The sequence below is a fragment of the Pelobates fuscus genome, chromosome 3 (assembly GCF_036172605.1).
Source record: "Pelobates fuscus isolate aPelFus1 chromosome 3, aPelFus1.pri, whole genome shotgun sequence".
In the NCBI taxonomy this organism is placed as follows: Eukaryota; Metazoa; Chordata; class Amphibia; order Anura; family Pelobatidae; genus Pelobates; species Pelobates fuscus.
Window position 1 is genome coordinate 93273831 of NC_086319.1, and position 26822 is coordinate 93300652.

The 26822-nt window shown below is 40.9% G+C and overlaps 1 protein-coding gene across 1 annotated transcript in view; it reads right to left on the reverse strand.

The window, feature by feature from the left end:
- Positions 1 to 17622, reverse strand: part of NEURL1B (neuralized E3 ubiquitin protein ligase 1B) — a 62194-nt gene extending 44572 nt beyond the window's left edge. Inside the window, exon 1 of the mRNA XM_063447361.1 lies at positions 17379 to 17622. Coding sequence (XP_063303431.1) covers positions 17379 to 17409 — 31 coding nt within the window. The 5' untranslated portion in view covers positions 17410 to 17622. The remainder of the gene's footprint in view (positions 1 to 17378) is intronic.
- Between the last annotated feature and the right edge of the window lie 9200 nt (positions 17623 to 26822).

Below are 26822 nucleotides of genomic sequence, written 5' to 3' on the forward strand. Positions count from 1 at the left end.
ATCACTATTGCCAGTTTTTGATATTTTTTTACCAGGAGTTCCCATTGCAGTATTAGAGGCTATAATTTAAAAAAAACAAACAAAAAAAAAAACGACAAAAGTTGAGCTGTAGAATACAGAGCGGTCACTCTACCCAAACAATTAATGCAGTAATGAGCTAGAACCAATTGTTACTTGACCAAAGCAACTTGGTTCTAGATTCACATAATCTAGAATCTGTGAAGGAAAACCTGTACAGTAATGCTAGGTAGACCTGAATGAATCAGGCGGCAAGCAGGTCTATCTTTAAAATCCCAAATGTTGTTATTCTGTCATTAAGAAACACTCCTGTCACCATAACAACGTCAACAAAATGAGGTAGTTATGGTATCAAGACTCCCCCAGCATTTTCTAACCTTAAGGGGTTAAACCGTTCTTGAATGGTGTAACCCTCCACTACCAGATCTGAGTTTCCTCAGGCCTCATCCAGCTTCTGAAAATCTAGTTTCAGGAAGAGATGAGTGCCCCCGAGCAGAAGCACCACTGATTGGCTAGAGCAGTCGGCTGACACTAAGCCAATCAGTAGCTCCCTAGTTATAAAAAAGGTAGGTACCGTTTACCACTTGTCACCTCACAGACCCAGACATAGTATCTGCCAACCACCTGATCTTCCACTGGTAGCTCCTAGTTTTTGACACCTTGGTCTTGTCCTAACCCTGTGTCCAGCAACACCAGGATTTAATTAATGTTAATTGTCAAAGTGTATTTGTATACACACAATTACTATTTTTGTATGATTATTCATAAGGCAGAATGGATCTCCAAAATGATGAAAGTTTGACCTGCAACATAGGAGGTGAATAAAATAAGATGCGGGAAGGGACACCAGGAAATAAACCGTGATGGCATTACTAGAGCATGAAATCAGTAGTGTCCCTCTGAATTCAGGGCAGTTGATGGGCCTACCCTGTCTCAATTTAATGGTCAAGTGTCACATTGTTTCTTTATTTTTTTTTTAGAGAGGAAAAAAAAAAAGCTGGGGAACAATGTGTTTCATAGACATTCTTTTTCTTTAAAAATGTTCCTGCATAACAGTTACCTAATGGCTAGGTCAAGCTACTTCTCTTATCAATAGTTGACGTGGGAACGGATCCTGTATTACCACTTTGTGTGTCTGAAGGAGTCACACAGGACAATTCCATGTGATTACACTCACCCTATCAATTACTCACTCTGGGAACCCTTCACATCGCAATCGTAAACCGGTTCACAATCCTGATTTTCTTGCCAGGGAAGATGACTCTTCTCTAAGCCAACTAGGCAGCATTTGCTAGATTACAACTGAAGTACTCAGCCAAGAGATGTGTCCTTGGAGATAACAGGAAGGGGAATATTTCCACATGTGTACCTCATAAGAATATCGAGGAATTATTAGCAGAATTGTAGAAGACTAACCTGATTTTGAAAGCATTCTAGTCAACCCACCACATTTCTTTCAGCTACAAAGTTATCCACCCCCAACCTCTCCAATGGTGGAACTCAGAGCCAGCCTGTCTTTCAGGAGAAAATCCAATTAGACCCGCTATGTAAAAAGCACTACTCACCATAGTTATCTATATATGTTTGGTACTCATCAGTAATCATACTACTGATATACTTTGATCTAATCCCATGTATCCTAGACTGATGGGTGTAACTTTGAGGTCACACTTAATCTACAGCATACTGAACCACCTAGAACAGGGGTAGGCAACCTTCGACACTCTGGATGTTGTGGACTAAATCTCCCCTGATGCTTTACAAGGATTGTGGCTGCAAGAGCATTATGGGAGATTTAGTCCACAACAGCTGCAGTGTGGAAGGTTGCCTACCACTGACCTAGAACAATAAGCTTTCTGAGACATTTCAAATCAAATGCCACAAATGTCAAAATGTTAATTTACTCCCTACATTCTGTTTACCTGTAAGCGATTGCAAAACAGTCATAAAAAAAAAAAGGCGATTACCACATTCTTGGGTTAATCACCAACAATAATGTGTAATTTATACAAATGTGCGCTATTAGAACAGGAATGTGCAGAACTAGATTGTCTGCATTCAGAAGGTTCCTATAATTGCTAAAACCTTTGTAGGAGCACACTATATGTACTGCCCTGTAGTTGGTGCATATTCCATCTCGTCAGCAAACGGCTGGAGTCTTGATCTACTAGCTAAATATAAAGAATTGATAAAAAGGAAAATATTATTTTAAAATTAACCCGAATGAAGGCATCCATGTTGGTCTATGGATGATGTCATTCCAAGCACTAACAATGATGCCAGGACAAAATGTTTGTAAAAGAGGATAAAAGGGAACCAGGCAAGTACCCCTCTACTGACATAATATCGGGGTAATTAGAACATCCCACTAATAAACATTTACAATGCTCTTCTATCATAGGGACTTAATGAGCTTTTGAGTCAACAGAATATTGGCAGTATATATCAATCATAGACTGTGATCTCTGCTGATAACCTCTACTCTAGATGATTTTACAGTTCATTTTATACTCCTGGAATTCATTAATAGATGTTTTAATGGTTATGTTGTCATATACAGTTAAACTCAGATATAATAAAACAAAAATCTATTCCACATTGAGAGGTTAGATCACCTGCCCATATTGATGGTTGTTATTCACAATCAGTAAAAACATTAGGATTAGAGTAATTTAAAAAAACAAACAAAAAACAAAACTTTTTTTTTTCTTCTTTTTTTGTAGATTTGTAGAACTGTATAATCTGAATGCAAAACTCACAGGTTAAAATTAGGCAGTTTGATGCAACAAAAATATTTTTTTTCTTGCTACAGTATCATCCTATAGTTTTAGAAAGGTTTTAATAACTCATCAAAAATAATATGAGATCTTAAAATATATTAATAGCAATCGAGGATCGAGGATGAAGTGTACTAGTCATGCCCAAGAACAACTTGGATTAAAATTTAAAAGCATTACATTTAATCTATACATTGTTCAAGCAGAAATGCTTCAAATTAAGTTTTTTCCCCCCCTTCTATTTAGCGCCCCTCCTGTCAATCAATCTTGAGAATTACACCTGTATGCCGGTGGCATACAGGTCTAAGCAGAAAACTGAGCAATAGATCGAGCACGAGAACATCCTCAAGGCAATTCTTTTGCTCCCTGTCACTGTGCCCTCCCCCACCCCTCTTCTGCACGCATTATCATGCTTGCAAGGTGAGTGTAGGATGCTCTGATGCGGATGTGCTGGCAATGAAGTCAACATTTCGGCCTCATTAGTGAGGACGGCTATCGGAAGTGTCCCTAAGCAGGGCTAATCACTACAGAGAGGGGCAGCAGTGGAAGGTGGGTGTTAGAAAAGTGTAACACCTACGGATCTCTGAGAATAGCAGCGCTGGAGATGGGGCAGCTGGAGAGTAAAAAGCCCAAAGTGTTGAAATATATAATTTATTATACCTATAATAAACAGTTAGTGCCTTGGGAGCGGATGTAGCCAAAGTTGAACCAGAAGTGAAATGTTCACTTTAAAAAAAAAAAAACAAAAAAAAACAACAACTTTTTTTTTTTATATATATTTATATATTTATCTCCCCGACAAACTACTCCAGAAATTTGTTTTGTGTTTGGTCTGAAAGCAGAAAGCACTCATTCCACATCACACACTTTCGCAAGGCAAACCACCCTGGCATTCACAATAGTGAGTGATCAAAGCCTTTCGTAAAAGACAAACATGCACACACCTTGCCCCTGCAGCGTTACACAAAAGACATGTTATGCGCGCTCATTTATATTTATTTTAAAACCCAAGACGGCCTACATATTTATTCTAATGAGCAAGGAGGAGATCAACTCACATTGCTTGAAAATCCCAACAGAGGAGATGCTGATTAATATGCTAATTTTTTTGTAAAGAAAAAAAAATTGGATATTACAAGTTATTACACAACACTAAAAAAAAATAATAATCTTGAAGCAATAAGTGCAGTCATTCTATAAAAAGTTGAGCAAGAATCACAAATAGTGTAACAACTACCTGGGGTTTGGTTAGAGTCCACAGCAAAAGCTGCAAAGTCTGAAGGTTTGCAGCAAATGTAGGGACTTTTGGTTTCCGTGAAATGAGAATCCTTCTTTAATTTACCTTTTCTGAACTTAAAAATTAATTATACAATTATTTAAATAAAATAATGGGCCGATTCCAGCTATTCTTTAAGCAACATCCACTGTGAACTACAAATGAGAACTCTATTAATGAGTGAACAAGAATAATCATTTGCTGCTATTAGTTACAATGTTGACCGTTCTGGACCACAATGTTTGCTCTCCATCTCCTACTCTAAATTAACTTCACTGCTGCGGTATTACAGAACAAATATCAAACACAATCGAGTGCTGGGATGTTTGTTTTTCAAACCAATGGATAAAACAGTAGTTTAGAATAAATGGCATGCTAATATTAGTGCTTTAATTTGGGGTAGAATTGGACTGGCGCCATCCACTCATTTTTACATAACACACACACACACATATACATATGTATATTAAAGGAATAGTCCAGACATAACCACAATTAAGAAAAATAAAGGGTTACTCCATAACCACTTCAGTGATTTGAAATAGTCAGAGCCTGTATGTACAGTGTTTTGCTATGAAACGCTGCACCCTGCACATATGGAGTTTAACTCCTCTGCTGCGGGAGAGGTCACTAGAACTAGAGACCAGGGCTGGCTAATGTCAATTCTGTGCAACTTTCATTGCACAGAATGTCAGAGGGGTCAGCTGACGCTCTTAGCCAATGAATGGTGACGTACGTGACTAACAGGCCTCCACAGAACTATGTCACTGGATCACCAGGGAGCATTAGAGCTCGGTGGGGACCTAGGTAATGGAGCAAATTATTGCTAAATGGATTGTCCCATTACTAGTGACCTGGGTAAGGGTACTCTGGCATTATAACCACAGCGTGCTGAAGGGGTAATTTAACCCTTTAAATAATATGCTGTCAAAAGCAAAAGCTTTAATCCAAATGGGTAAAATCACTAATCTGCTTTACTCATCCCTGTAGGTCTTTTCAGACAAAAAAAAACAACAAACAAACAATGCCTGATCCCATGTACCAGCAGGCGTGATTCAGATCAGAAGCACGCCGTCTACACATTGTGTTTTTTGTGTGTGTACAGATTTATGTTGTTTTTACACTCTACGAAGATGAATAAAGTTGATTGATGATTTCACCCAATTCAAGCTTCTACTTTCGGCAGCACAATATTATTCAATTGTCCAGTCTTTCCATAAAGAGGAACAGACCATCCCAATGAGTGTATGACAGCAATGGCTACCCTGCAAACTTATTTCTATACTAGCCACCAAGAGTGCCTGAAATATTACTAAACCTCAGAACTGGCCGTTTATGGAGCAAGAGACCTGCTGTTTGCTGTTCAGAAGTCAATTAGTCTTGACTTTCTATTTATAACTGTGTCATGGCAAACAAATGTTTTGATTTCAAAGCAAGGGCAGATGACAGACTGAGAAGCATTTCATAAGGTAGAAATACAATGCTTTCCTTCAATGGAGCCTTTCAATTGAGTTTACAGCTGTCACCTAACATGGCTAAATTAAGCAAGCAATGAAGAAAATGTGACAAATGGCATTGTTTGAGCATAGTCAAAGATTACATTACAGAACGAGTCTGAATTACCGAGAACTAGGCTTTATTTATAAAAACATTGACATGAGCACACAAAATCCTTCTTGATTGATGAATGTTTGGATTGAGGAGTGCAAATGTAATTTAGGGTGCCTTTACTGGGCCTATACAAATTCTTGTCCTTTAAAGGTTAGGTTGTATCACATTTCTCTTTTTTAGGATCTAATTTTCTGTTTAATACCTCGTTTCTATATAAAAGAACACCAAATATAATAAGATCTTACCATACCAACGTCTAATCCTCCAGAGGCCTGTTAAATAGAGCCCAACAGTTAAGTTACCATTAAAGTTGAGCTTTATTTGTGAATTACAGTACAATATAAACCAGATAGTTAAAGGCCAGATGACTAATGGTATTGGCTGTGGAGGTCTTCATCATACTGCACTGAAATATATTTGTAGTCGGGGACCAAAGCCGTATTTATGACAAGTTGGATATATGAGCAAGTTGGTTGTGGTGTGCCGAAACCGACGTATCGGGTAGGCCTGTAATAAAAGAGGGCCCAGCTGGTAATAGTAATATGGTATAAGGGGAGAGGTGGGAGGGATGAACCCGGCCCTGAGTTTAAATAGCCAGGTAACCTCTCCTACAACTTCAGACTCCGCCTATATATTTTAAATAAAAAAAGTAAAATAAATAAAATAAAAACTCTTTGTGGCTAGAATCTAACAGACAGCAACATTGTTTGCTGATGCTTTTGCACACATACAGACCTACTACACTTACCTAAAGGGTGACTTCAAGGATAATAATCATTACAGCCCATTGTAGCAGTTATGATATGCGGAGTACACTGGCCCTGTTCCCCTGGTAATGGGGCAAACCATTTTGCAACAGGTTGCCCTCTTGCCTGGGTCCACTCCAGACACCGATGGTCCTCAATGAACAGTGACATGGATCTCGCTTCTGCAGAGTGGCTTTTCCATTCGTCTTAAATCATCTCGTCTATTATTACAGCTTTCTTTGTTGTCATAACAGACTTGTTAGACTGCCCTGCTTAGCCATATATTATACACCCACACCACATCATTCACTAAAGTGCACTAAGTTTAAAATTTCTAGTCAAATTGCTAACTAACCAAAAAATCAAGTAAGCTATGATTCCAATTTGCCTACTTTGAACTAAAATTTTAATTAGCGTTGAAGTTACACTTTAGTGAATAGCCCCAATGTTGAACACGTTTATTGAAAAATAAATAATTAAAATCACAAAAAGAAACCCTGAATTAAAAATCATAAAATGAAAAATATTCCCACTGGAGAAGCGAAATTGTTAATTGAAATATACAACAGGATTTGAAAGTCTCCCCCTCAATGTCCTAATAATTCACACCCAACTGATAAAACCAACCTGTATTTGGCACAGAGTGCTGGATATATTTTACAGATTCAAACTCATGTATTAATTCATATGAATGATCCACAATGGCGCCAGTCCCGTTAGGTGTGCCACCTTTCAATAACAACGACAAGCTGTCTTTATTGTTATCATCTAGAACAGTAATTGCCAACCCAGTCCTCAAGTACCCCGTACCAGTCCAGGATTTAGGGATTACCCTGTTGTGTCTAAAGTGTTTTTGTTTTTTTCTAAAAGCACCTTAGATACAACAGGGTAATCCTTAAATCCTGGACTGTTTGGGGGTACACGAGGACTGGGTTGGGAATTACTGTTCTAGAATATCACAAAAGAAGTCTTGCAGAGGCCTCCTGGCCATTGTTTTGTGATGCGTACAGTGAAGGGCACATCTCAGGTTATTCTGCTTGGTTGAGAATGTGCCTTTTACCAATGCTTTTGATAAACAATGGAACCTATGTAGCTGTGTATGATATAGCAAGAGGAGATATTATTTGTGTATGTTGTACCTTTTAGAGGATGAGGCTATAAGCTCTATGCCCAACTTGAAAATAATAAATACTCCAGGCATGTTTTAGTAATGACAAAAAAAAAAAAATCACGCACACGATGTTATTCACTTAAGTTTGAATTGCCAAGAATTCAAACAGAATTTCTGATTTGGTCCAAACTGGAAAAGTTACCCATATCGGCTATATTTTTAGTTTCACTAAAATTATTTAGAATTTCCTACAATTCACAGTGACCCTTACTGGGCTTGTTTACATCGCATCATCATCTCAATGTCTATCTTATCTGAAATTGATTTGTTCCTTGGCACCCAAATGAGACATGTTGCTATCTATCTATCTTTAGGAGATTATGTCAGCTAATTAGGTCTAAAATGTTTAGAGATGAATACATCAACTTTACAAGCCTGAACTGGCATATCTCCATATTTATCCTCACTGTCCTGTGACCTCTCTGTTTAGTTTTGATAACGTGATGAGAAAGCCAATACATGTGATACTTTCAGTGTAAGGGTAAAAAGAGCATCTGTTTCAATGAAGAAATGTCGCATAGAACGCACTGATGTGGTTATGGTGCTTGGAGTTTTGCTTTAACACCGAGATAATATCCACACAGAATTTTGAATTCTTAAAGCTATAGAATACACTGATTAGCCACAACATTAAAGCCACCTGCCTAATATTGTGTAGATTCCACTCGTATTGCTAAAATATCCGATGCGTCGAGGCATGGACCCCACAAGACCTCTGAATTTGTCCTGTGGCATCAGGCACCAAGACATTAGCAGCAGATCTTTTAAGTTGCGAGGTGGGGCCTCCATAGATTAAGTTTGTTGTTCCAGGGCCACACATGCTTAATCACATTGCCAGGTGTGTACATGGTACATGTCAAAGTAACATCCACATGAACATCCAGTAGAATATTGCCCAGAACATAACACTGCCTCAACCAGCCTGCCTTCTTCCCATAATGCATCCTGCTTCCATCTCTTTCAAAGGTAAATGATGCGCATGCACCCAGCCATCCACCTGATCCAAAAGAAAACATAATTCATCAGACCAGGTAACCTTTTCCATTGTTCCATGGTCAAGTTATGATGCTCATGTCCCCATTGAAGAGCGTTAGGGTGGAGAGGTGTCGTCACGGGCACTCTGACTCGTCTGGGTCTACACAGCACCATATGCAGCAAACTGCAATGCACATTGTGTTCTGACACCTTTCTATCATGGCCAGTATTAAGTTTTTCAGCAATTTTTGTGTGATCGGAACAGACAGGCTAGCCTTCACTCCCCAAGTGCATCAATGAGCCTTGGACCCCCAAATGACCCTGACACTGGTTGTCCTTCATTGCTCCACTTTTGCCAAATACTAACTTCTGCATACTGGGAACACCCCACAAGACTTGCTGTTTTGGCGATGCCTTGATCCAGTCATCTAGCAATCACTATTTGGCCATTGTCCAAGTCAGTATTTTCGCTTGACCATTTTTCCTACTTCGAACACATGAAATTCAAGAACGGACTGTTCACTTGGCAGGTGCCATTGTAATTATGTAATCAATGTTATTGACTTCCCTTGTCAGTGGTTTTAATGTTGTGGCTGATCAGTGTAGATTTTAAAGGCCAGATCTTTCACTGAACAATAGACCTTTTTCTTTTCACCTTATCGGTTACTACATTAATGGCCCCATTGTTTCATTGGGGTTATTATTAACCCTAATTTAAAGTTCAAATCTCTGGCAACTCATGCACGAATCACTGTCATTAAAGGGACATTACAGGCACCCAGACAAGTCATTAAAGTGGTCTGGATGCGGTGACCCTGTCCCCTCAGAGAAACTGCAATGTTTATATTGCAGGGTTAAGACTGCCTCTAGTGGCAGACACTAGAATTGCTCCCTACATTTACACAGAGTTTAACTCCGTGAAACGACACTGAATGTCCTTTCATGAGGACGCACAGAGTCTTCTAAATCCCCATAGGAAACTATTAAGTCAATGATTTCCTATGGGAAAAGCCTAATGTGCGTGCAGCACGCACACAAGGTTTCCCCCATCGGTTGATGTCTGAGGAGACCGGCCCCTAAGTGCAATAATGCATTTCATGTTAATAAAGTTTTATGTATCTATTTATTATTTAGTAGCTTGCCAGTATTCTTTGAAATCACGTTATGCAGCCACATAAATGTTAGTACAGTTATGAAAATCGGACAATAAAATATAGCATCATTGTTTTATGACTTTCTTGTTCAAGATAAAGTTGTTGAATACAATAATAATTAGAAGGGAACTCCACACGGATTTTTTTTAAATAGATTTTCCACCTGCCCATGGAATGACACCATAGATGCTACATTGTATAATTATCCAAATTCCAGATTCAGCTTGACATGCCAGAGAAACATCCTTGGATTGTTTTTCGGGGGAAAAATAAAAAACAAAACAACACTCTATAATTGATAATAGCTTCTCACTCCATCGCACGTCATTCCAGCTATAAGCCAATATAAACAAAAAAAAGAGGAGGATGGGGGAAACGATACAGCCTGTACAATGACAACTGTAAAAAAAGAGAAATAAATTATAAAGTACTTAAAATTACCCACGCTACAGTTTTCAAGAAAACTGAAAAATATACCATTTGAAATGTTAATGGCCATTTGAAATGGTCTCCAAACAAATAATTTAAAATGCAATATTTAGCAGAAATGGTATACGCTTACAACACACAGAGAAAATACCTGCTGCATACACTCCAAGGTCACTCTTAAACCAGTTTGACAAATCTGTTAAAAAAAAAAAGCAAACTAACCAGAAAACTAATCTACGCAGCCTTGCAGAACCGTCATAGTACACCGTCTTTCCAGTGTTAAGTGGAAACCTTATACATTTTTGAGAATTACCAAAAGAGGTAAAAGGGAAACTCAATGTATGACAATCCGGTTTCCAAAGCATATTGAAAACAACTGTCAAACTGTCAAAAAATGTAATGGAAAGAACAACCCCAGGCACGTTATGCAATCATTCTGTTATGTTATATGGAAGGTAGTACAGAGCAGTTACCTTCGTATTTGGGATTCCTCAATTAATGGTATAATGACAAGACGTTTGGTACTTTGAAGGACGCTAAAGGCACCCGGGCCACTTCAGCTCAATGAAAAGGTCTTGGTGCAGTTCCCCTGTCCATTTAAGCCTACAAATTAAAACTGGCGCTCTTGTGGAAAGGCATATGTATCATTGTAGGTTTAATGTGCCTCTTCCTAACAGCCACTAGAGGAGCTTCCTCTACTATAACCAGTAAAATTCTGTCCACACAGCAGCATTTGATTGGCACAGTTTAGCGTTTTGCCGTGCATGCACACTAGCCTATAAGGGAGCATTGGATTGATGATCTCAGCCAAAGAGGTAGGACCGGCAGCTAGAACGATGGGGCAAGGAGCTGAATGGTAAGTAATAATCACCTTTCAAAGCCTCACAAAGGGGATTCATCTAGGGTAGGCAACAATACATCCCAGGGTTAGGTACACAAGTTGCATTTCTAACACTGTTGTGTTTCCCATAGTAGTGTTTAAAATTGCATACCCCTAAACATACTCTTTAATTATGAGTCATGCATTGTTATTGACAGGGTTGGTGGCCAAAAGGTAGACCCTGAGCTGTGGGGTTTACCTTTGGTCTTCCCCTGTACTGAAACAGTACCTAGTAATCAAACTATATAATTAAATGTATGATTTGTAACAAACAATTTAGGGGAGACAACATTAGTTCCTTACCACTAGCCAACTATTCTAGTGTTGCTAATCTATTTCCTAGTTAGCTTGCAACTAGGACATTGGTTCTTAACCGTTGGGTCAGGACCCAAAAATGCTTCCCTGTGTATATTTAGTGGGTCCACTGGGTATAAACATCCATCTCATATTCAACAATTTCAAAGCTACTACCTTTAATAAGTATATTAGTGCAGTGGCAAGGCTTTCCTCAGGGGAGTGGAAAACTAGGATACTGAAGTTTAAGGTATATTTTAATGTGTTTTGCAAATGAGCTTTAATATTTATTATATTACCAGTCAAGAATAGGTCACAGGGCTATTGAACAATTAGTAGCCAAGCTAATGCCATATACAGAATTATGATCAGTGCAAAAACAGATTAAGAGCCACAGAACTATGTTAGCCTGTAAACTGATTACCCAATTTCTGGATAAAATCAGCAGTGATCACCTAAATCCTCAATGATAATGACATGCACCTGCTACCCTAGAGGCAGGCTATTTTAATCTAGCCCTTAAGTGGTTTTAGATGCTTAGTAATATGTAGCCTATGGACCTACAATATGGTCATTATATGCGGTTGGATATTTTATGGTAATATTTTAAATACTACATATTTTAATAATTTACTTGTGACCTCAATTGGCACCACTGCTTTTTTATTTTATTTTTTTTTATTTTTACAAGGAAAGGTTAAATGATCTTAACACCTATAGTTTGGAGGAAAGACGAGACAGGGGGGATATGATAGAAACATTTAAATACATAAAGGGAATCAACACAGTAAAGGAGGAGACTATATTTAAAAGAAGAAAAAACACAACAAGAGTACAGAGTCTTAAATTAGAGGGGCAAAGGTTTAAAAATAATATCCGGAAGTATTACTTTACTGAGAGGGTAGTGCATGCATGGAATAGGCTTCCAGCTGAAGTGGTAGAGGTTAACACAGTAAAGGAGTTTAAGCATGCGTGGGATAGGCATAAGGCTATCCTAACTATAAGATAAGGCCATGGACTAATGAAAGTATTCAGAAAATTGGGCAGACTAGATGGGCCGATTGGTTCTTATCTGCCGTCACATTCTATGTTTCTATGTTTTCCCCCCCTCAAAACCAGGTCTATTTTATCTAGTCTCTGACTTACTACTTGGGTTACTGTCAAATATTTATAGAGACTAGCACCTAGTGGACTGCAAGTAGAGGTCAAACCATTAGCAAACCGTTTGAGTATTAACACTGGGGGTGTGCGATTCCAATGTTCCTCATAGAAGAGCACTGGTCACAATGCACATGTACAGCAACCGCCATGCACGCATTCAAACGTTCCCATAGGAAAGCATTAAGTCAGTGCTTTCCTATGGGTTTCCGAGTCATGTGACTGAAATTTATTTGGTCTGTCATACTAACAGGACCTAGAGGAGGTCTCAACTCTGCAATTTAAACATTGCACTTGGCTGTTGGCTGATCACAAACATTAGCGGGAAACAGTACCTAACATTCTGACAATTTTGATTTAGATACATTTTGGAATGGAAACCAAACAAAACTCGATGCCAGATTTGAATAAATAATTATAGTACATTAAAAACAAAACCCAAGGAAGATTGCTGCTAAAATCTTTTCCAACAACTGCCCCCGACTTGATAGGCCGGGGCCTCATACTATTCTAAAAGCAGGAACATTTTCAAATATATCACCACAGAGTGAGCTAGTGGGCCAGCTGACAGCTCACATGATCAGTACACACAGACTATCTGCCTGGGGCACCTATTGTGCTTCTGCATTGAGGAGTTCAAAAGCTGGAACTTGCCTCTTGATTTCAAGTAAAACCCATTTTATACCGTCTGAATATAGGAACTGAGCTATGTGAGGATTACTTCATAATATCACAACACACAGGGAGACATGAGTTAAGTGGTCAAAGCCAAAATGTTAAAGAGGACAATCTTGAACGCCTTCCCCAGCCCCCCCCCCCCCCCCCTTCCCCCCACTATCAAAATCTCCCTTGAGAAATAAGTAAAATTCAGGAGTGGTTATATTTACTTAATATTCCCCATATTTATATCCAATGACCAGATCCGGACACTTTCCTGGTGACTATTAAGCAAGAATTGATGAAAATATTTGTCTTTGTTTAAATTTATTCTTAATGAAATGGAACAAAGATTTTACACAGACCAATTTATTAGCAGACTTTAAACACAAAATGACTTACTTAGGGAATTACTTTGATCTAATCAAATACCAACAATTAGTGTCATGATTGGTGTGGGAAAGAGCAATGTCATTACATCATGGAATTTTACTTGTTGTGAAGGGGTTAATAGCAGCATAGCTGAAAGATACATAAGGTCACTAATCAGGAGCAGCAACAACAAATAAGTCTACTGTACTCTCATGTGACATGAGCACTGGGTTATTAATTTGAATATCTCCCCAGGACGTGATGATGTCAACAAGAGCCATCAAATGGGAATTATGCTAACTGAGAGGCAGACAACAAACCTAAATGCAGAGATGTCTTGTGGAATACAGAATGTACTTTAGACAATAAGTCCCTTCAAATGCAAGTCACAATGTACAATCTCTAAGGCAACCAAACCAGGCTGATGAATAGTCAGGTAGTGTTTGACTTTGCTGTTAAGGAAATGTTTCTAATAACATTTGCAATCATTCAAACATCTTATCAAAGAGCCTGGAGTGAACTATGCCTGGAACATGTACAGTGCTTGGAAGCTAGAAGCGTGTGCCCTGATCCAATTTAGGCATCTCAGCTGCTTCCTTTGTACACTTGTGTACCAAGTGTGAAACAAAGGCACGCAGTGCTGATCAAGCATCTGTCCTCTCAAGCCACACGGCAAATCCTAGCTGTGAGGTTAGAATGTTGGCCGCACAGCAGATGCACCAAGATATTTTATAGGGGGCTAAAGAACACTAAAAATGCACATTTTCTTTCTGCCATCCCATTCATTGTAAAATCGTGCCATATGAACATATTGCTGAGACTATACATTACAGAGTAGCTACTTTGTCCCCCAAATCCTTGCACAAACCCATGGGAAACAATATCTATTCTCACAGCCATCACAACATTTGGTCCAGCTTCTTAGAAGCACAATAGAAGCAAATTTTCTCGATCTTGCGTATCATTTTAAATGGTTCCTACCATGAGTGTTGTTTAAAAGCAAGATAGATTCTTGTTCTTGGGACATGTTATTATAACACCCCCAACTTCCTCCTCCAGTATTATCATTGACTAATTTCTCGTGTTTTTCCCCTAGACAAAGTGGCTGGGGACATGTACAACATCCATCTTCATTTTCTCCCACACAACCAAACAATTCAACCCAATTCTTGAGTGATTAGAACATAGTAATGCCCCCTTCACTTCTTGTCCGTAATCGTTTAAAACCATTTTAACATGTTGTGCAATGAAGAGGATGTACAGTAATATCATTATTATTGGTATTTATGTAGCGCCAACTTATTCCGCAGCGCTTTACAATATCATAAAGGGTGAAATTTAACATTAAATGAGACAATTACAAAATGTTACATGAAAAATAGCTTGACGAGGACCCTGCTCGCTCGAACAGCTTACAGTTCACTGGAAAAAATAGTTTGCATGCAACTCTGGCTATCAAAAGGTTAACTCCAATAGCTGGCACAGATTTACAAATAGACAAACATAATCCTGTTATTTGAAACCGCTAATCTTTTTTAATCCCTAGCTCCATATAACCATGAATGAAATATAGCTTATTTTATTGCAGGAGAAAACCATAATTTCACAACCACAGAATAGGAAAAAAAACAATCGCAGAAGGAAAGCAAGACAAAATTTGGTATTATTCAATGCAAGAGGAAAAACTGTACAGAAGACTAGAAGGATCCAAAAAAATATATATATATTGATGTACAAATGATACTATATATTATTCTGTATATATCTGTGGAACAATAAACTAGCAGGGATTATTATTATTCACACCCTAAACAAGGTGTTGAATAATAGAGGTACAAACAGATCATAGGAGCTTGCAATCAGAATTTTGGCCAGGTGTTTGCTCATTACAAACAAATCTATATCCATAGCTTGTATAAGTGCTAAAAATTCCACGCCAATATACCAGCATCTTATCAGTTAGATCTCATATGAAAATTACTCATTTGCATGATATATGGTTGTGAGGAGAACTACGGCTGTCATATGTAAAGCTAATTTTTATCTCCCTCTACTCATATACCTGCCAATATACCAGATTAACATATACATTATTTTGCCTTTTACAAGCTTGCACATTGCACCCTTAACAGTATAGCACTGAAGTCCTCAGATAAACAACACATTGGAAAACCATAACTTCCCAATTTCTCTGGCAATTTGGCAGTTTAGATCATGAACCACCTGTTGTGGGCATAATTTTTTTGATTGCTCTTAATCAAAGATTGGCCGAGGGTGATGGCATGTATACTGTGTCAAAAATAAACCTATTCTGCAAACAATTTTTTTTAATTTTTTTTTTTTAAATTGAAATAGAGACAGGGATAGTTATATTTTACAATTTTATTTTATTTTTTTACTGTAGGTGTAGCCAAGGCTGATTATGCTTGAGTTTAATAGCTTATGTTAAATACAAAATAGCTATAGGTCCATTTAGATTTATATTATCCATTCCAACATTGTATCCCCAACATTCAAAGATCAGATCAGAAAGATAACTAGGCAGATACTGCTAAAGAAAAATAAACGAATAAAACTGTACGTCTAGAACAAATGCTTAATGAGAGAAAGGAACACAGTCTTGGTAGGTTAAGAACATTATGTACCATCATATAGGATTTTTCTGAACAAGTCAACCTGCCCCATGTGTCTTCCAAGAGAGATCCAAAGATATCCTCAACATCAATAAGAAGCAATTAGGGAACAGGGAATTAAATGCTATAACCAACTGGGCTTTCTCAAGACTGGCATCAATAAATTATGTGCCAGGGCTAGAGACACACAATGACTGGCAAGGGTTAACAGTTACACCAACATGTGACATAACAGATCAACTAAAATTAAATCTGCCCAAAACTATGAGACATGTTAACAACCGTTTAAAAAAAAAAAAAAATAAGTTTAAATAATGCAGCATTTTATAAACATGGGCACAGCCCACTTTCCTCGCCAAACCTGATTCGTCTTACTACTTCCTTTGACAATAACCTGATTGAAAGAACTCGCCTAAACAATACGAGCCTTCCAAAGAGAACCACAGCTATCATTGCTGCCAACCCCAACACGCCTTCAATGGAACGCTGAAGACAGCCTCGCAGTGTAAGGGTTAATCGAAGCCCATTTGCCCCCAAATCAGAGCAACTCTGTATCCATGGACACAAGAAGCAACACGGCGTTCTATGGGCTGTTTAGTGTTTGTTTTTTGTAGCAAATACTTAGAAGGTCGAGTGATCATGACAGACCATTAGGCACTCCAATTTTTGTGCACTACGATTCCCATGATGCTCAGCCAACCAAATGACTGGTGATTGTCAGAGGAAACACAAATCAAGGCGGTTCAAGCCACAGGTAGTATTAATCATCTGCTCAAGTCATTCTGAACAATGCGTTTCCTTGTCAACACCAAAAATCAATATCCTTAGTTTGATGAGGATCCCCCTACCTGCATGCATGCATGGCAAAAATCACCAACCATCCTAAAACACGCCCTCCCTAATTTTCTTTTTTTTTTTAATCACTGGAAGGGTTAATACCAGGGAGGGCACCCAGCTGATTGAACCTGCATGCCCACTGACAACAAGCGTGGGTATATCTCAATTCTCTCATTGCCAAACCGCTGTCTGCCTTGGCAGCATCCCCCAGGGCAGGTTCATGCCATCTGATGCCCAGATCCTGCCAGGAAAGCTCCCCCATGCCATGTACCAGGACTGGCAGCACCCCACAGTGCAGACTAATGCCAGCTGATGCCCAGCTCTCATTGATCGGATAGACCGCCCATGCCATGCTATATGCCAGGACTGGAGCCCCGTGCTCTCTCTCACCTGGCAGGGTTTTGTGTGCCGTGTTGCCCATGGTTGGAGGGTGCGGGAGCCCCAGGGGCAGGGGGTAGGTGTCACACAACCCTGAGCCGGGCACTGAAGGTCCATTTAACCCTTTGTATTCCCCCTGGGGTGTGCAGGCTCCGCTCGCAGTGCGTGGTTTCCCCCCGGCCGGGTATCCGGGTACACAGCTCTCAGCGCAGACAGCCCGAGCTCACTGACTGACTGCTAGCACTGCCGGAGCCGGGGCAACACCGGGGGGCGGAGCCACAGCACGCCCGTCACTTACAGCGGGGACACGCCCACTACTAACAGCATGAAACACGCCCACACCCAGTCACCCCCTGAGGCTCAGGGAAGGGGGAGCAATCTCTGTGCCAATCAGGGCTATATAGGACTAAAATCACAGGGCTGTCACTAGCCATGCTGGGTGTAAAAAAGTAGCCATAACCTCTCTGGGAATAACACCATTAAATAAAACACTAAAAATCACCTATGACTTGTGTTAACTTTTTTTTTTTTTTTTTTGTAGGGATTCCCTGTTTTCTTTTGAATTCTGATGAAAGATTTAGCAAGTGGAACTGCAAATTTGCAATCCATCTCAGTCCTGGCACAGCCAAGGCACACATTGAGTGTATAGAAGAGACAAATAAATACATATTACCTAAGAATTTTATCAGCTCTACTTTTAAAAATAAATAAAAGGCTATCTGTGATCAATCCTTTTAGGGTCAATAACAACGTTTTCATGAGCTGTAGTGATTATGGTGCTTGGGTTGCCTCTTTAAATAATCTTGTAGCAAATGATACTCAATGCATGTATGAAACTGCAATACAGGTAACTAGGATGATACAGTTGTTGCCAAAGGCATTGTTGTGACAGATAAATCATTAAGCCTGAAGGCAAGTGTATAAATACGAAACCAAAACATTTAATTAATGCTTATTCAACTGTAATTTCATGCCTCCCAAGAGTCCAGAGTTTCATGGGGCAGTCTCGGTTTCACCATCCTCTTCTGCCATCCCAGGTTTGTTTCCATATGGGACACCAAGGAATTTACCACATCAAGTGCTGCCCAACTGTATCATTAGGAAGACAAATTAAATATAAACTAAGGGAAGTGTCAGAGGTGGAGTATAATCACTAATATTCAAAGAACATTACAAAAGCTGAAGGGTTGCTTTAAACGGTGCTCTGCACATGTGCTGCCCTGAGTGTGAATGGCCAACACAGGATGGCACAGCCTTTTCTGAGCTGTGCTCTTCACCTCTGATGGGAAAGGATAATTTTAAGAGCTTCCTCGCGATCCAAGTCCAGAAGGAGCTTTTACAGTGGTCTGCACTGCACAGGAGATGCAGACCACGAGCTTCTCCTACCAGACCACCAAGGAATGGAATCACAGCCGCACTGGGCCACCAGGAATCGGGCCAATATCCTATGCCCCATCAGGTAGCAGAACCATGAGCACTGTCTCACTATGGAGTCACTGCCTCACTGGGCCACTAGGGAGTGGGGCCACTAGGGAGTGGGACATTATCAACTGTGTATTTATATCAGCAGCTCCACCACTAGTTATAAATCAAGTGTGAGTCGCCCCATGAGATGAGACCAGGGCCGGCCTTAGGGGTGTGCGAGCTGTGCGGCCGCACAGGGCGCCATGGAGCAGGGGGCGCCGTGCGGCCGCACAGCCGATTAAAAAAAAAAAAAAAAAAAAAAAATTTTTTTTTTTTTTTTAAATTTGCAGCGGGGGCGGAGCTTACCGTGCGGCGGGGGCGGAACTAAAAGCGCCGGAAAACGGCTGCAGGGGAAGCAGGAAGGAGTCCCTGCTTCCCCACCAAACAGTCACCAGGAGCTGCACTGCCTCAACAATGAACTCCACAGGTAACTGTGTGATTGTCAGGTGAGTGTAACTCTCTGCCTGTGTGTATGACTGTCTGCCTATGTGTGTGTGTGTGTGTGTGTGTGTATATGACTGTCTGCCTCTGTATGTCTGTGTGTATGACTGTCTGCCTGTGTGTGTCTCTGTGTGTGTGTGTGTATGTATGACTGTCTGCCTGTGTGTGTGTGTGTATGACTGTATGTGTGTGTATATGACTGTCTGCCACTGTGTCTGTGTGTATTACTGTCTGCCTCTGTGTGTGTGTCTGTGTGTATGACTGTCTGCCTCTGTGTGTCTGTGTGTGTGTGTGTGTGTATATGACTGTCTGCCACTGTGTGTCTGTGTGTATTACTGTCTGCCTCTGTGTGTTTGTCTGTGTGTATTACTGTCTGCCCTCTGTGTGTGTGACTGTGCATGACTGCCTCTGTGTGTATGACTGTCTGCCTCTGTGTGTATGACTGTCTGCCTCTGTGTGTATGACTGTCTGCCTCTGTGTGTCTGTGTGTATGACTGTCTGCCTCTGTGTGTCTGTGTGTATGACTGTCTGCCTCTGTGTGTCTGTGTGTATGACTGTCTGCGTGTGTGTGTGTGTGTGTATATGACTGTCTGCCACTGTGTGTCTGTGTGTGTTACTGTCTGCATCTGTGTGTTTGTCTGTGTGTATTACTGTCTGCCTCTGTGTGTGTGACTGTGTATGACTGCCTCTGTGTGTATGACTGTCTGCCTCTGTGTGTATGACTGTCTGCCTGTGTGTGTCTGTGTGTATGACTGTCTGCCTGTGTGTGTCTGTGTGTATGACTGTCTGCGTGTGTGTGTGTGTATATGACTGTCTGCCTCTGTGTGTGTCTGTGTGTATTACTGTCTGTGTGTGTCTGTGTGTATGACTGACTGTCTGCCTGTGTGTGTCTGTGTGTGTGTGTGACTGCCTGCCTGTGTGTGTCTGTGTGTGTGTGTATGACTGTCTGCTTGTGTGTGTGTGGATGTCTTCCTGTGTGTGTATGGCCGTCTGACTCTGTGTGTGTGTCTGTGTGTGTGTGTGTCACATACAACCAATACACGCATATCACACACTGTTAATATACCCATTACAATTATCACACATAGCCTACATATCACACACAGTCATCACACGTACTATTACATACACAGACAACACAAACATAACAGCATACATGGATGACGGGGGGGGGGGGGGGGCGCTGTGAAGATTTTTCGCACAGGGCGTCTAAATGCCTAAGGCCGGCCCTGGATGAGACTAGTGAATAACATAATACATGAACGGTTAAGGTAAAGGCATGTAAGGAACTACGACAATGAACTCTTTAGGAGGTGAAATAATGACATGTTTAAACGCTTGTTACTTTACGATTAGTTAATGTGCAGAGAGCAGTTCATGTGATCAAAGGCATGGTGTGGAGGATGTTTACTGCTTGTGCTCATCCGATCCCTTCTGGGTGCCAGGTCACGTGCAGACCCTGGGAGTCCCTGATACCTGGAACAACAAAGGCAAGTCTCTGGCTGAGTGCCGGGTTTGCGGCTTGAGGTGGTGGAAGCTTGTTTTGTTGGGTGGTCGGATCTGTCCCGGTGGCGCTTCACGTCCGTTGCGGGATTGTGGTGGCTTAAAGGACCACTCTAGGCACCCAGACCACTTCAGCTTAATGAAGTGGTATGGGTGCCAGGTCCAGCTAGGGTTAACTAATTTTTTTATAAACATAGCAGTTTCAGAGAAACTGCTATGTTTATCAATTAGTTAAGCCTTCCCCTTTTTCCTCTAGTGGCTGTCTCACTGACAGCCACTAGAGGCGCTTGCGTGATTCTCACTGTGAAAATCACAGTGAGAGCACGCAAGCGTCCATAGGAAAGCATTATGAATGCTTTCCTATGCGACCGGCTGAATGCGCGCGCAGCTCTTGCCGCGCGTGCGCATTCTGCCGACGGGGAGGAACGGAGGCGGAGAGAAGGAGGAGAGCTCCCCGCCCAGCGCTGGAAAAAGGTAAGTTTTTACCCCTTTCCCCTTTCCAGAGCCGGGCGGGAGGGGGTCCCTGAGGGTGGGGGCGCCCTCAGGGCACTCTAGTGCCAGGAAAACGAGTATGCTTTCCTGGCACTAGAGTGGTCCTTTAAGGTGGAGGCGAGTGCTTGACGTGGGGCAGGCTCTGCATTTCTGTTTGTGCCTCCGGTCCCGTCTTCGACGCCTTTTGCGTTGGTGGATTTTAATGGGGACATGGAGTTGTGGTGGAGCTTGTTGGGGCTGTGGTGGAGCTTGTTGGGGCTTCCTGCTTGTCATTTGCTTCCAAAATTGATTAAAGAGTCTGTCCAGCTTAGACTCAATATCCTGCCATGCTTTGCTGGTACCAGGAGGACACGCGGCTGCCGCCATATTAGGAGAGTCGCAGATGAGTATGTCAGCCTGGGCGGCTGTGCTCTGTGCGTCCATTAGCTCCAGACAGCCTCTCAGGGGTGGACCGGATAACCCCCACCGGGGGTAACGGAGCTCCTGCCGGGAAGTAGCTGCTCCTGGGCATCCCAGGATCGGGAGATCGGCCGCCTCTCCCGCCCGGTGAGCACCAGGCCACACTTGCCACGCGGAGGTAAGTAAGACTCTGTCGAGTTGCTGACCACTATTAAGCATGTCGGGTCGGTCAGGTAGGAGCAACATTGCTGGGTCATCCCCTTCAGGGGTGAAATTTACTTGTTGATAGCTGCTTAAAGTGAGATATTAAGGGAGCTCATACGAAGTGCGTCTTTCCTCCATGACAGCTAGGCCCCGCCCCCCGGAAGCTGCATTCTTAGTGAGAGGAGGGACAGTGTAGCTGCTGCTGATTTAATAGGGAAATCAATAGCTAGGCTAGTGTATTCAGTGTCCACTACAGTCCTGAAGGACTCATCTGATGTCTGCTGTAAGGACAGCACCCCAAAAAGCCCTTTTTAGGGCTAGAACATCAGTCTGCTTTTTTTTTCTGTGTAATCTAATTGCAGTTGCCTGCCTGCCAGCATGTGTGTCAGGCTCACAGCGTATACTGTGCCCACTTGCCGAGTGCCACCACTCATATCTGGTGTCACAATAGCTTGCATTTAAAAAAACAAAATCAAACAACAAAAAGGACAGATGTGGTCAGATTCAAGAAATCAAATGAAACTAACCGCATCTCTGGAAATAACTATAGCGGCAGTGTCTAGGATTATAATGCTGGCTGTCGGTAACAGGTGTAGCTGTGAACCGCTAAGGGTGTCACTATAGACCCATGAGCAGAAAAAATGCTATTAAATACCAAAATGAAGTATATACAAAAAGTTACTGCTAAATGCAAAAAATAAATAAAGTATATACAGTGGTACTAGGATTCCACGCCTGTCAATAGAAGGATATGTATAGGTAGGGATATAATGAGCCAAATGGCAACAGCAACTCACCCCTAATTATCAGCTTTAATATAGTGCACTATAAGGAGATGAGAAAAATCCCCAAGTCCCAACCATAAATACCTCCTATAGAGATAGTAGTAGATACAGGGTAAACAGAGGCTCCAAATGAGGCTAGTACAGGGGTGAAGGGAGATTGAGGAGGGTATGCAGTGTTAATAGCAGTCAAATTCGGACTGCTAGTTTTAAATTTAAACAACCTCTCTCCCTGTAAATCCTGTACAAAAAGGATTATAGGTCCCCAAATCACAACCATAAATACCTCTTACAAAAAAATACTAATGATATGTAACAGGTGTAGCTGTGAACCGCTAAGGGTGTCACTATAGACCCATGAGCAGAAAAAATGCTACTAAATACCAAAATGAAGTATATACAAAAAGTTACTGCTAAATGCAAAAAATAATAAATAAAGTATATACAGTGGTACTAGGATTCCACGCCTGTCAATAGAAGGATATGTATAGGTAGGGATATAATGAGCCAAATGGCAACAGCAACTCACCCCTAATTATCAGCTTTAATATAGTGCACTATAAGGAGATGAGAAAAATCCCCAAGTCCCAACCATAAATACCTCCTATAGAGATAGTAGTAGATGCAGGGTAAACAGAGGCTCCAAATGAGGCTAGTACAGGGGTGAAGGGAGATTGAGGAGGGTATGCAGTGTTAATAGCAGTCAAATTCGGACTGCTAGTTTTAAATTTAAACAACCTCTCTCCCTGTAAATCCTGTACAAAAAGGATTATAGGTCCCCAAATCACAACCATAAATACCTCTTACAAAAAAATACTAATGATAGATACAGAGTAGACAGAGGCTCCAATTGGAGCTAGTACAGAGGTAAAGGGAGATTGAGGACGGTAGACAGTCATAATAACAGTCAAATTCGGACTGCTGGTTTAATTTATAAAGCCTCTCTCCCTGTTAATCTAGCTAGACAGGCATAGAAAAGAAAGAGTAAATCAAATATACATTAAGTGATTAACATGGTGCTAAAACCACCAGTGCCCAGTGCTCATATCCGTGATATGAGGAAAAAACAAATTGCCCAACGTACGTTTCGGTGCTAAAAAGGAGCACCTTCGTCAGGGGCTAACATTAGACTGTTAATGAGTCTCTTTTATATGTGATGTGCCAGGAGGCATGAGTACCTTTGACCAATAGGAGCAGGGGGAGTGTGATATCAGCTGTACTATATTCACTCTAATCTCCAGGGTAACATGAGATGTTATTGGGGGCGGGGCTTGATGCCGGTCACATGGTCCGACGTGTCAGACCCTATCCATCTGAAGTTAGTGGGCGGGTCGTGAGATGAGATGGGCCGGCCAAACCCCCATTTAACCCCATATATACTGTGACAGCTCTAAAAACTCACAAACCCTGGATGTAAAACACTGCAGAAATGCAGAAAATGAATGTTCCGATATATCCGGACCTGGTACAGTCAATTCTGCATCCCTATGGTCCTATGTAAGGTATTCATGACAAAAAATTAATAATAAAGATGAAAAACATGACAGAGTAAAAAATAAAAAATAAATAAGTAAAGAAATATATACAAATCTACACTAAACACTACACGCTATATTACAAAATGTACAAGTGTATCAGGCAAAAATAAGCTTAATTAGATATAAATTGCAAATATGTCAGAGATCAATGGGGGTGTGGGGACATAGTATCCAGTCTGTTGCACTCAATCTTCGATGAAGGGTGTGTATGAAAAACCCTCGTTGAGTCCAGATGGTGACAATGTTTTAAGTTTATAAATCCAAAAACTCTCCCTTTGGAGTAGTTTTTTGTCTAAATCTCCCCTTCTTGGACCCAGGGTGACACTTTCAATTCCGCAAAATCTTATCCCCTCAGAAGACCCCCCATGATGGAGTTTCAAATGTTTTGAAACTGGGGTGTCAATTAATCTTTTTGGGTTAATAGAGGTCACGTGCTCCCTTATCCTCAGTTTAAACATACGGGAAGTTTTTCCCACGTATAATTTGTTGCATGAGCATGAGAGTAGGTATACAAAACCTTTAGATTGGCAATTGAAAAAGTGGCGAACTTTAAATTCTTGTGTCCCTAGGGAGTCTGGAAAGGTTTTCGAAGGACGGCGTATGAATTTGCACGCCTTACACTTTCCACATTGATATGTGCCTAGGACTGGAGACTTTAACCAAGAAATTTTCTGGGTGTTCGATTTCAGGTGACTTGGGACTAGGATGTCCCTAATGTTTCGTCCTCTGCGTGCTGTTACAGACGCCTTAGTTGTGATCACCTTCTGTAGGTGTGGGTCTTGGTGCAATAGGGGCCAGTATCTATCCAGGATACTCATAATTTGATGCCAGCCTGCATCATAATTCCCTATGCATCTTATGGTTTCTTGATTAGACTGGACGTTTTTATCAGTTAGGAGGTCTTTACGGTCTACCAACAGTGCACGTTTATATGCGGATTTAAGGCATCTGTTTGGGTATCCTTTTTGTTTAAATTGAAGCTGTAAGGTTTTTGCCTTCAATTTAAAATCTTCTATAGTGGTGCAGTTGCGTCTTAAACGCAAATACTGCCCTATTGGGATACCTTTTTTAAGGGAGGGTGGATGGTGACTTGTCCACTCCAATAAGCTGTTGGTTGACGTGGGTTTCCGGAAGAGGGTAGATGTGAGTACCCCCTTGTCTGACAGACAGATAGTTAAATCAAGAAAATTGATTTGGTTACCACCTAACTCACTTGTCAGTCTCAGATTGATGGAGTTAGAGTTCAGAATGTTTACAAATTCTAGAAAGAGGTCAGAGGTGTCTGTCCATATGATCAACACATCGTCGATGTAGCGTTTCCATATTTTTATACACTTAGTGTATTTTGTCATGTGTTCATTAAATACCATTGTGCTCTCCCACCACCCCAGGTGGAGGTTAGCATATGAGGGGGCACAAGCCGTCCCCATAGCAGTGCCTCTCACCTGGTGGTAGTGTTTACCCTGGAAGATAAAATAGTTATGTGTCAGAATGAAGGACATCAAGTCTTGGACCAGTTCATTATGTCTAAGTGAGACAGGAGGTTTGCTATCAAGTATTGCTCTAAGATGTCTTAGACCCACCTCGTGTGGTATTGAGCTGTAGAGGCTCTCCACATCGAGACTACACAAAATAGCGTGGCCATTGATCTTAATTCCTTCGATGGTATTTAAAGTATGCTTGGTGTCCCTTAGATGTGAGGGGAGTTCAAACACTACTTTTCTTAATATCTGATCCACATATAAACTTATATTCTGGGTCAGATTACCTCTGCCAGAGACAATGGGTCGTCCCTTTAATATTGGTTGTTGCTTATGTACCTTCGGGAGTGCGTAAAAAGTGGCAGTAACCGGCCTTTTAACAAACATAAAGTTGTATTCGTCCTTAGATATGAGTGATAGTGACAGTGCCGAATCCAAGATTGTTTTTAATTCGGTTAGATACTTCTGTGTAGGGTCACATGTCAATACCTCATATGTCTCGCTGTCATCGATTAATCTATATACCATGGATATGTAATCAGATTTATTTAGGATGACAGTGTTGCCTCCCTTATCGGAAGGTTTAAAGATCACCTCATCCATTTCCCTTAGTCTACCCAATGCGATGTTTTCTTGTGGGGAAATATTGCTATTAGGTTGACTAGGGAGTTCTTTCGGATTGATCTTATCGATTTCTTTGCATGTTAGCTCCACGAATAAGTCTATATATTTAAAATCAGCCATATGTGGAGTGAACCGGCTCTTCTTTTTCAGATGTGTGAAAGGGGGTTGTTTTTGTATAGACTCATCATTGCATACAAGGAGATCCACTAGAGTATCCAGTGCATCTATATCAGAAACTTGTACACTGCACACTGAACTTTTTGTTCTCTGTTTTCCTATTTAAAAAAACAAAACTTTTTTGACTGTAATATAATAGCAACCAGTTTCCTTCACATGTGTGCGTTTCAGGGCCTGCCAGGGCACAGTGTCACACCAGTGCAACTCATATCTGGTGTAACAGTAGTGTACATTTAACAAAAAAATACAGGGGGCTTGTTGTCACCTTTCGGGGACCCTTGGTGTTGTACGTGGCTGGGTGGAGGAAGAGACCTTTAATGACATCAGTGAGGACAAGGAACGGGACATGGC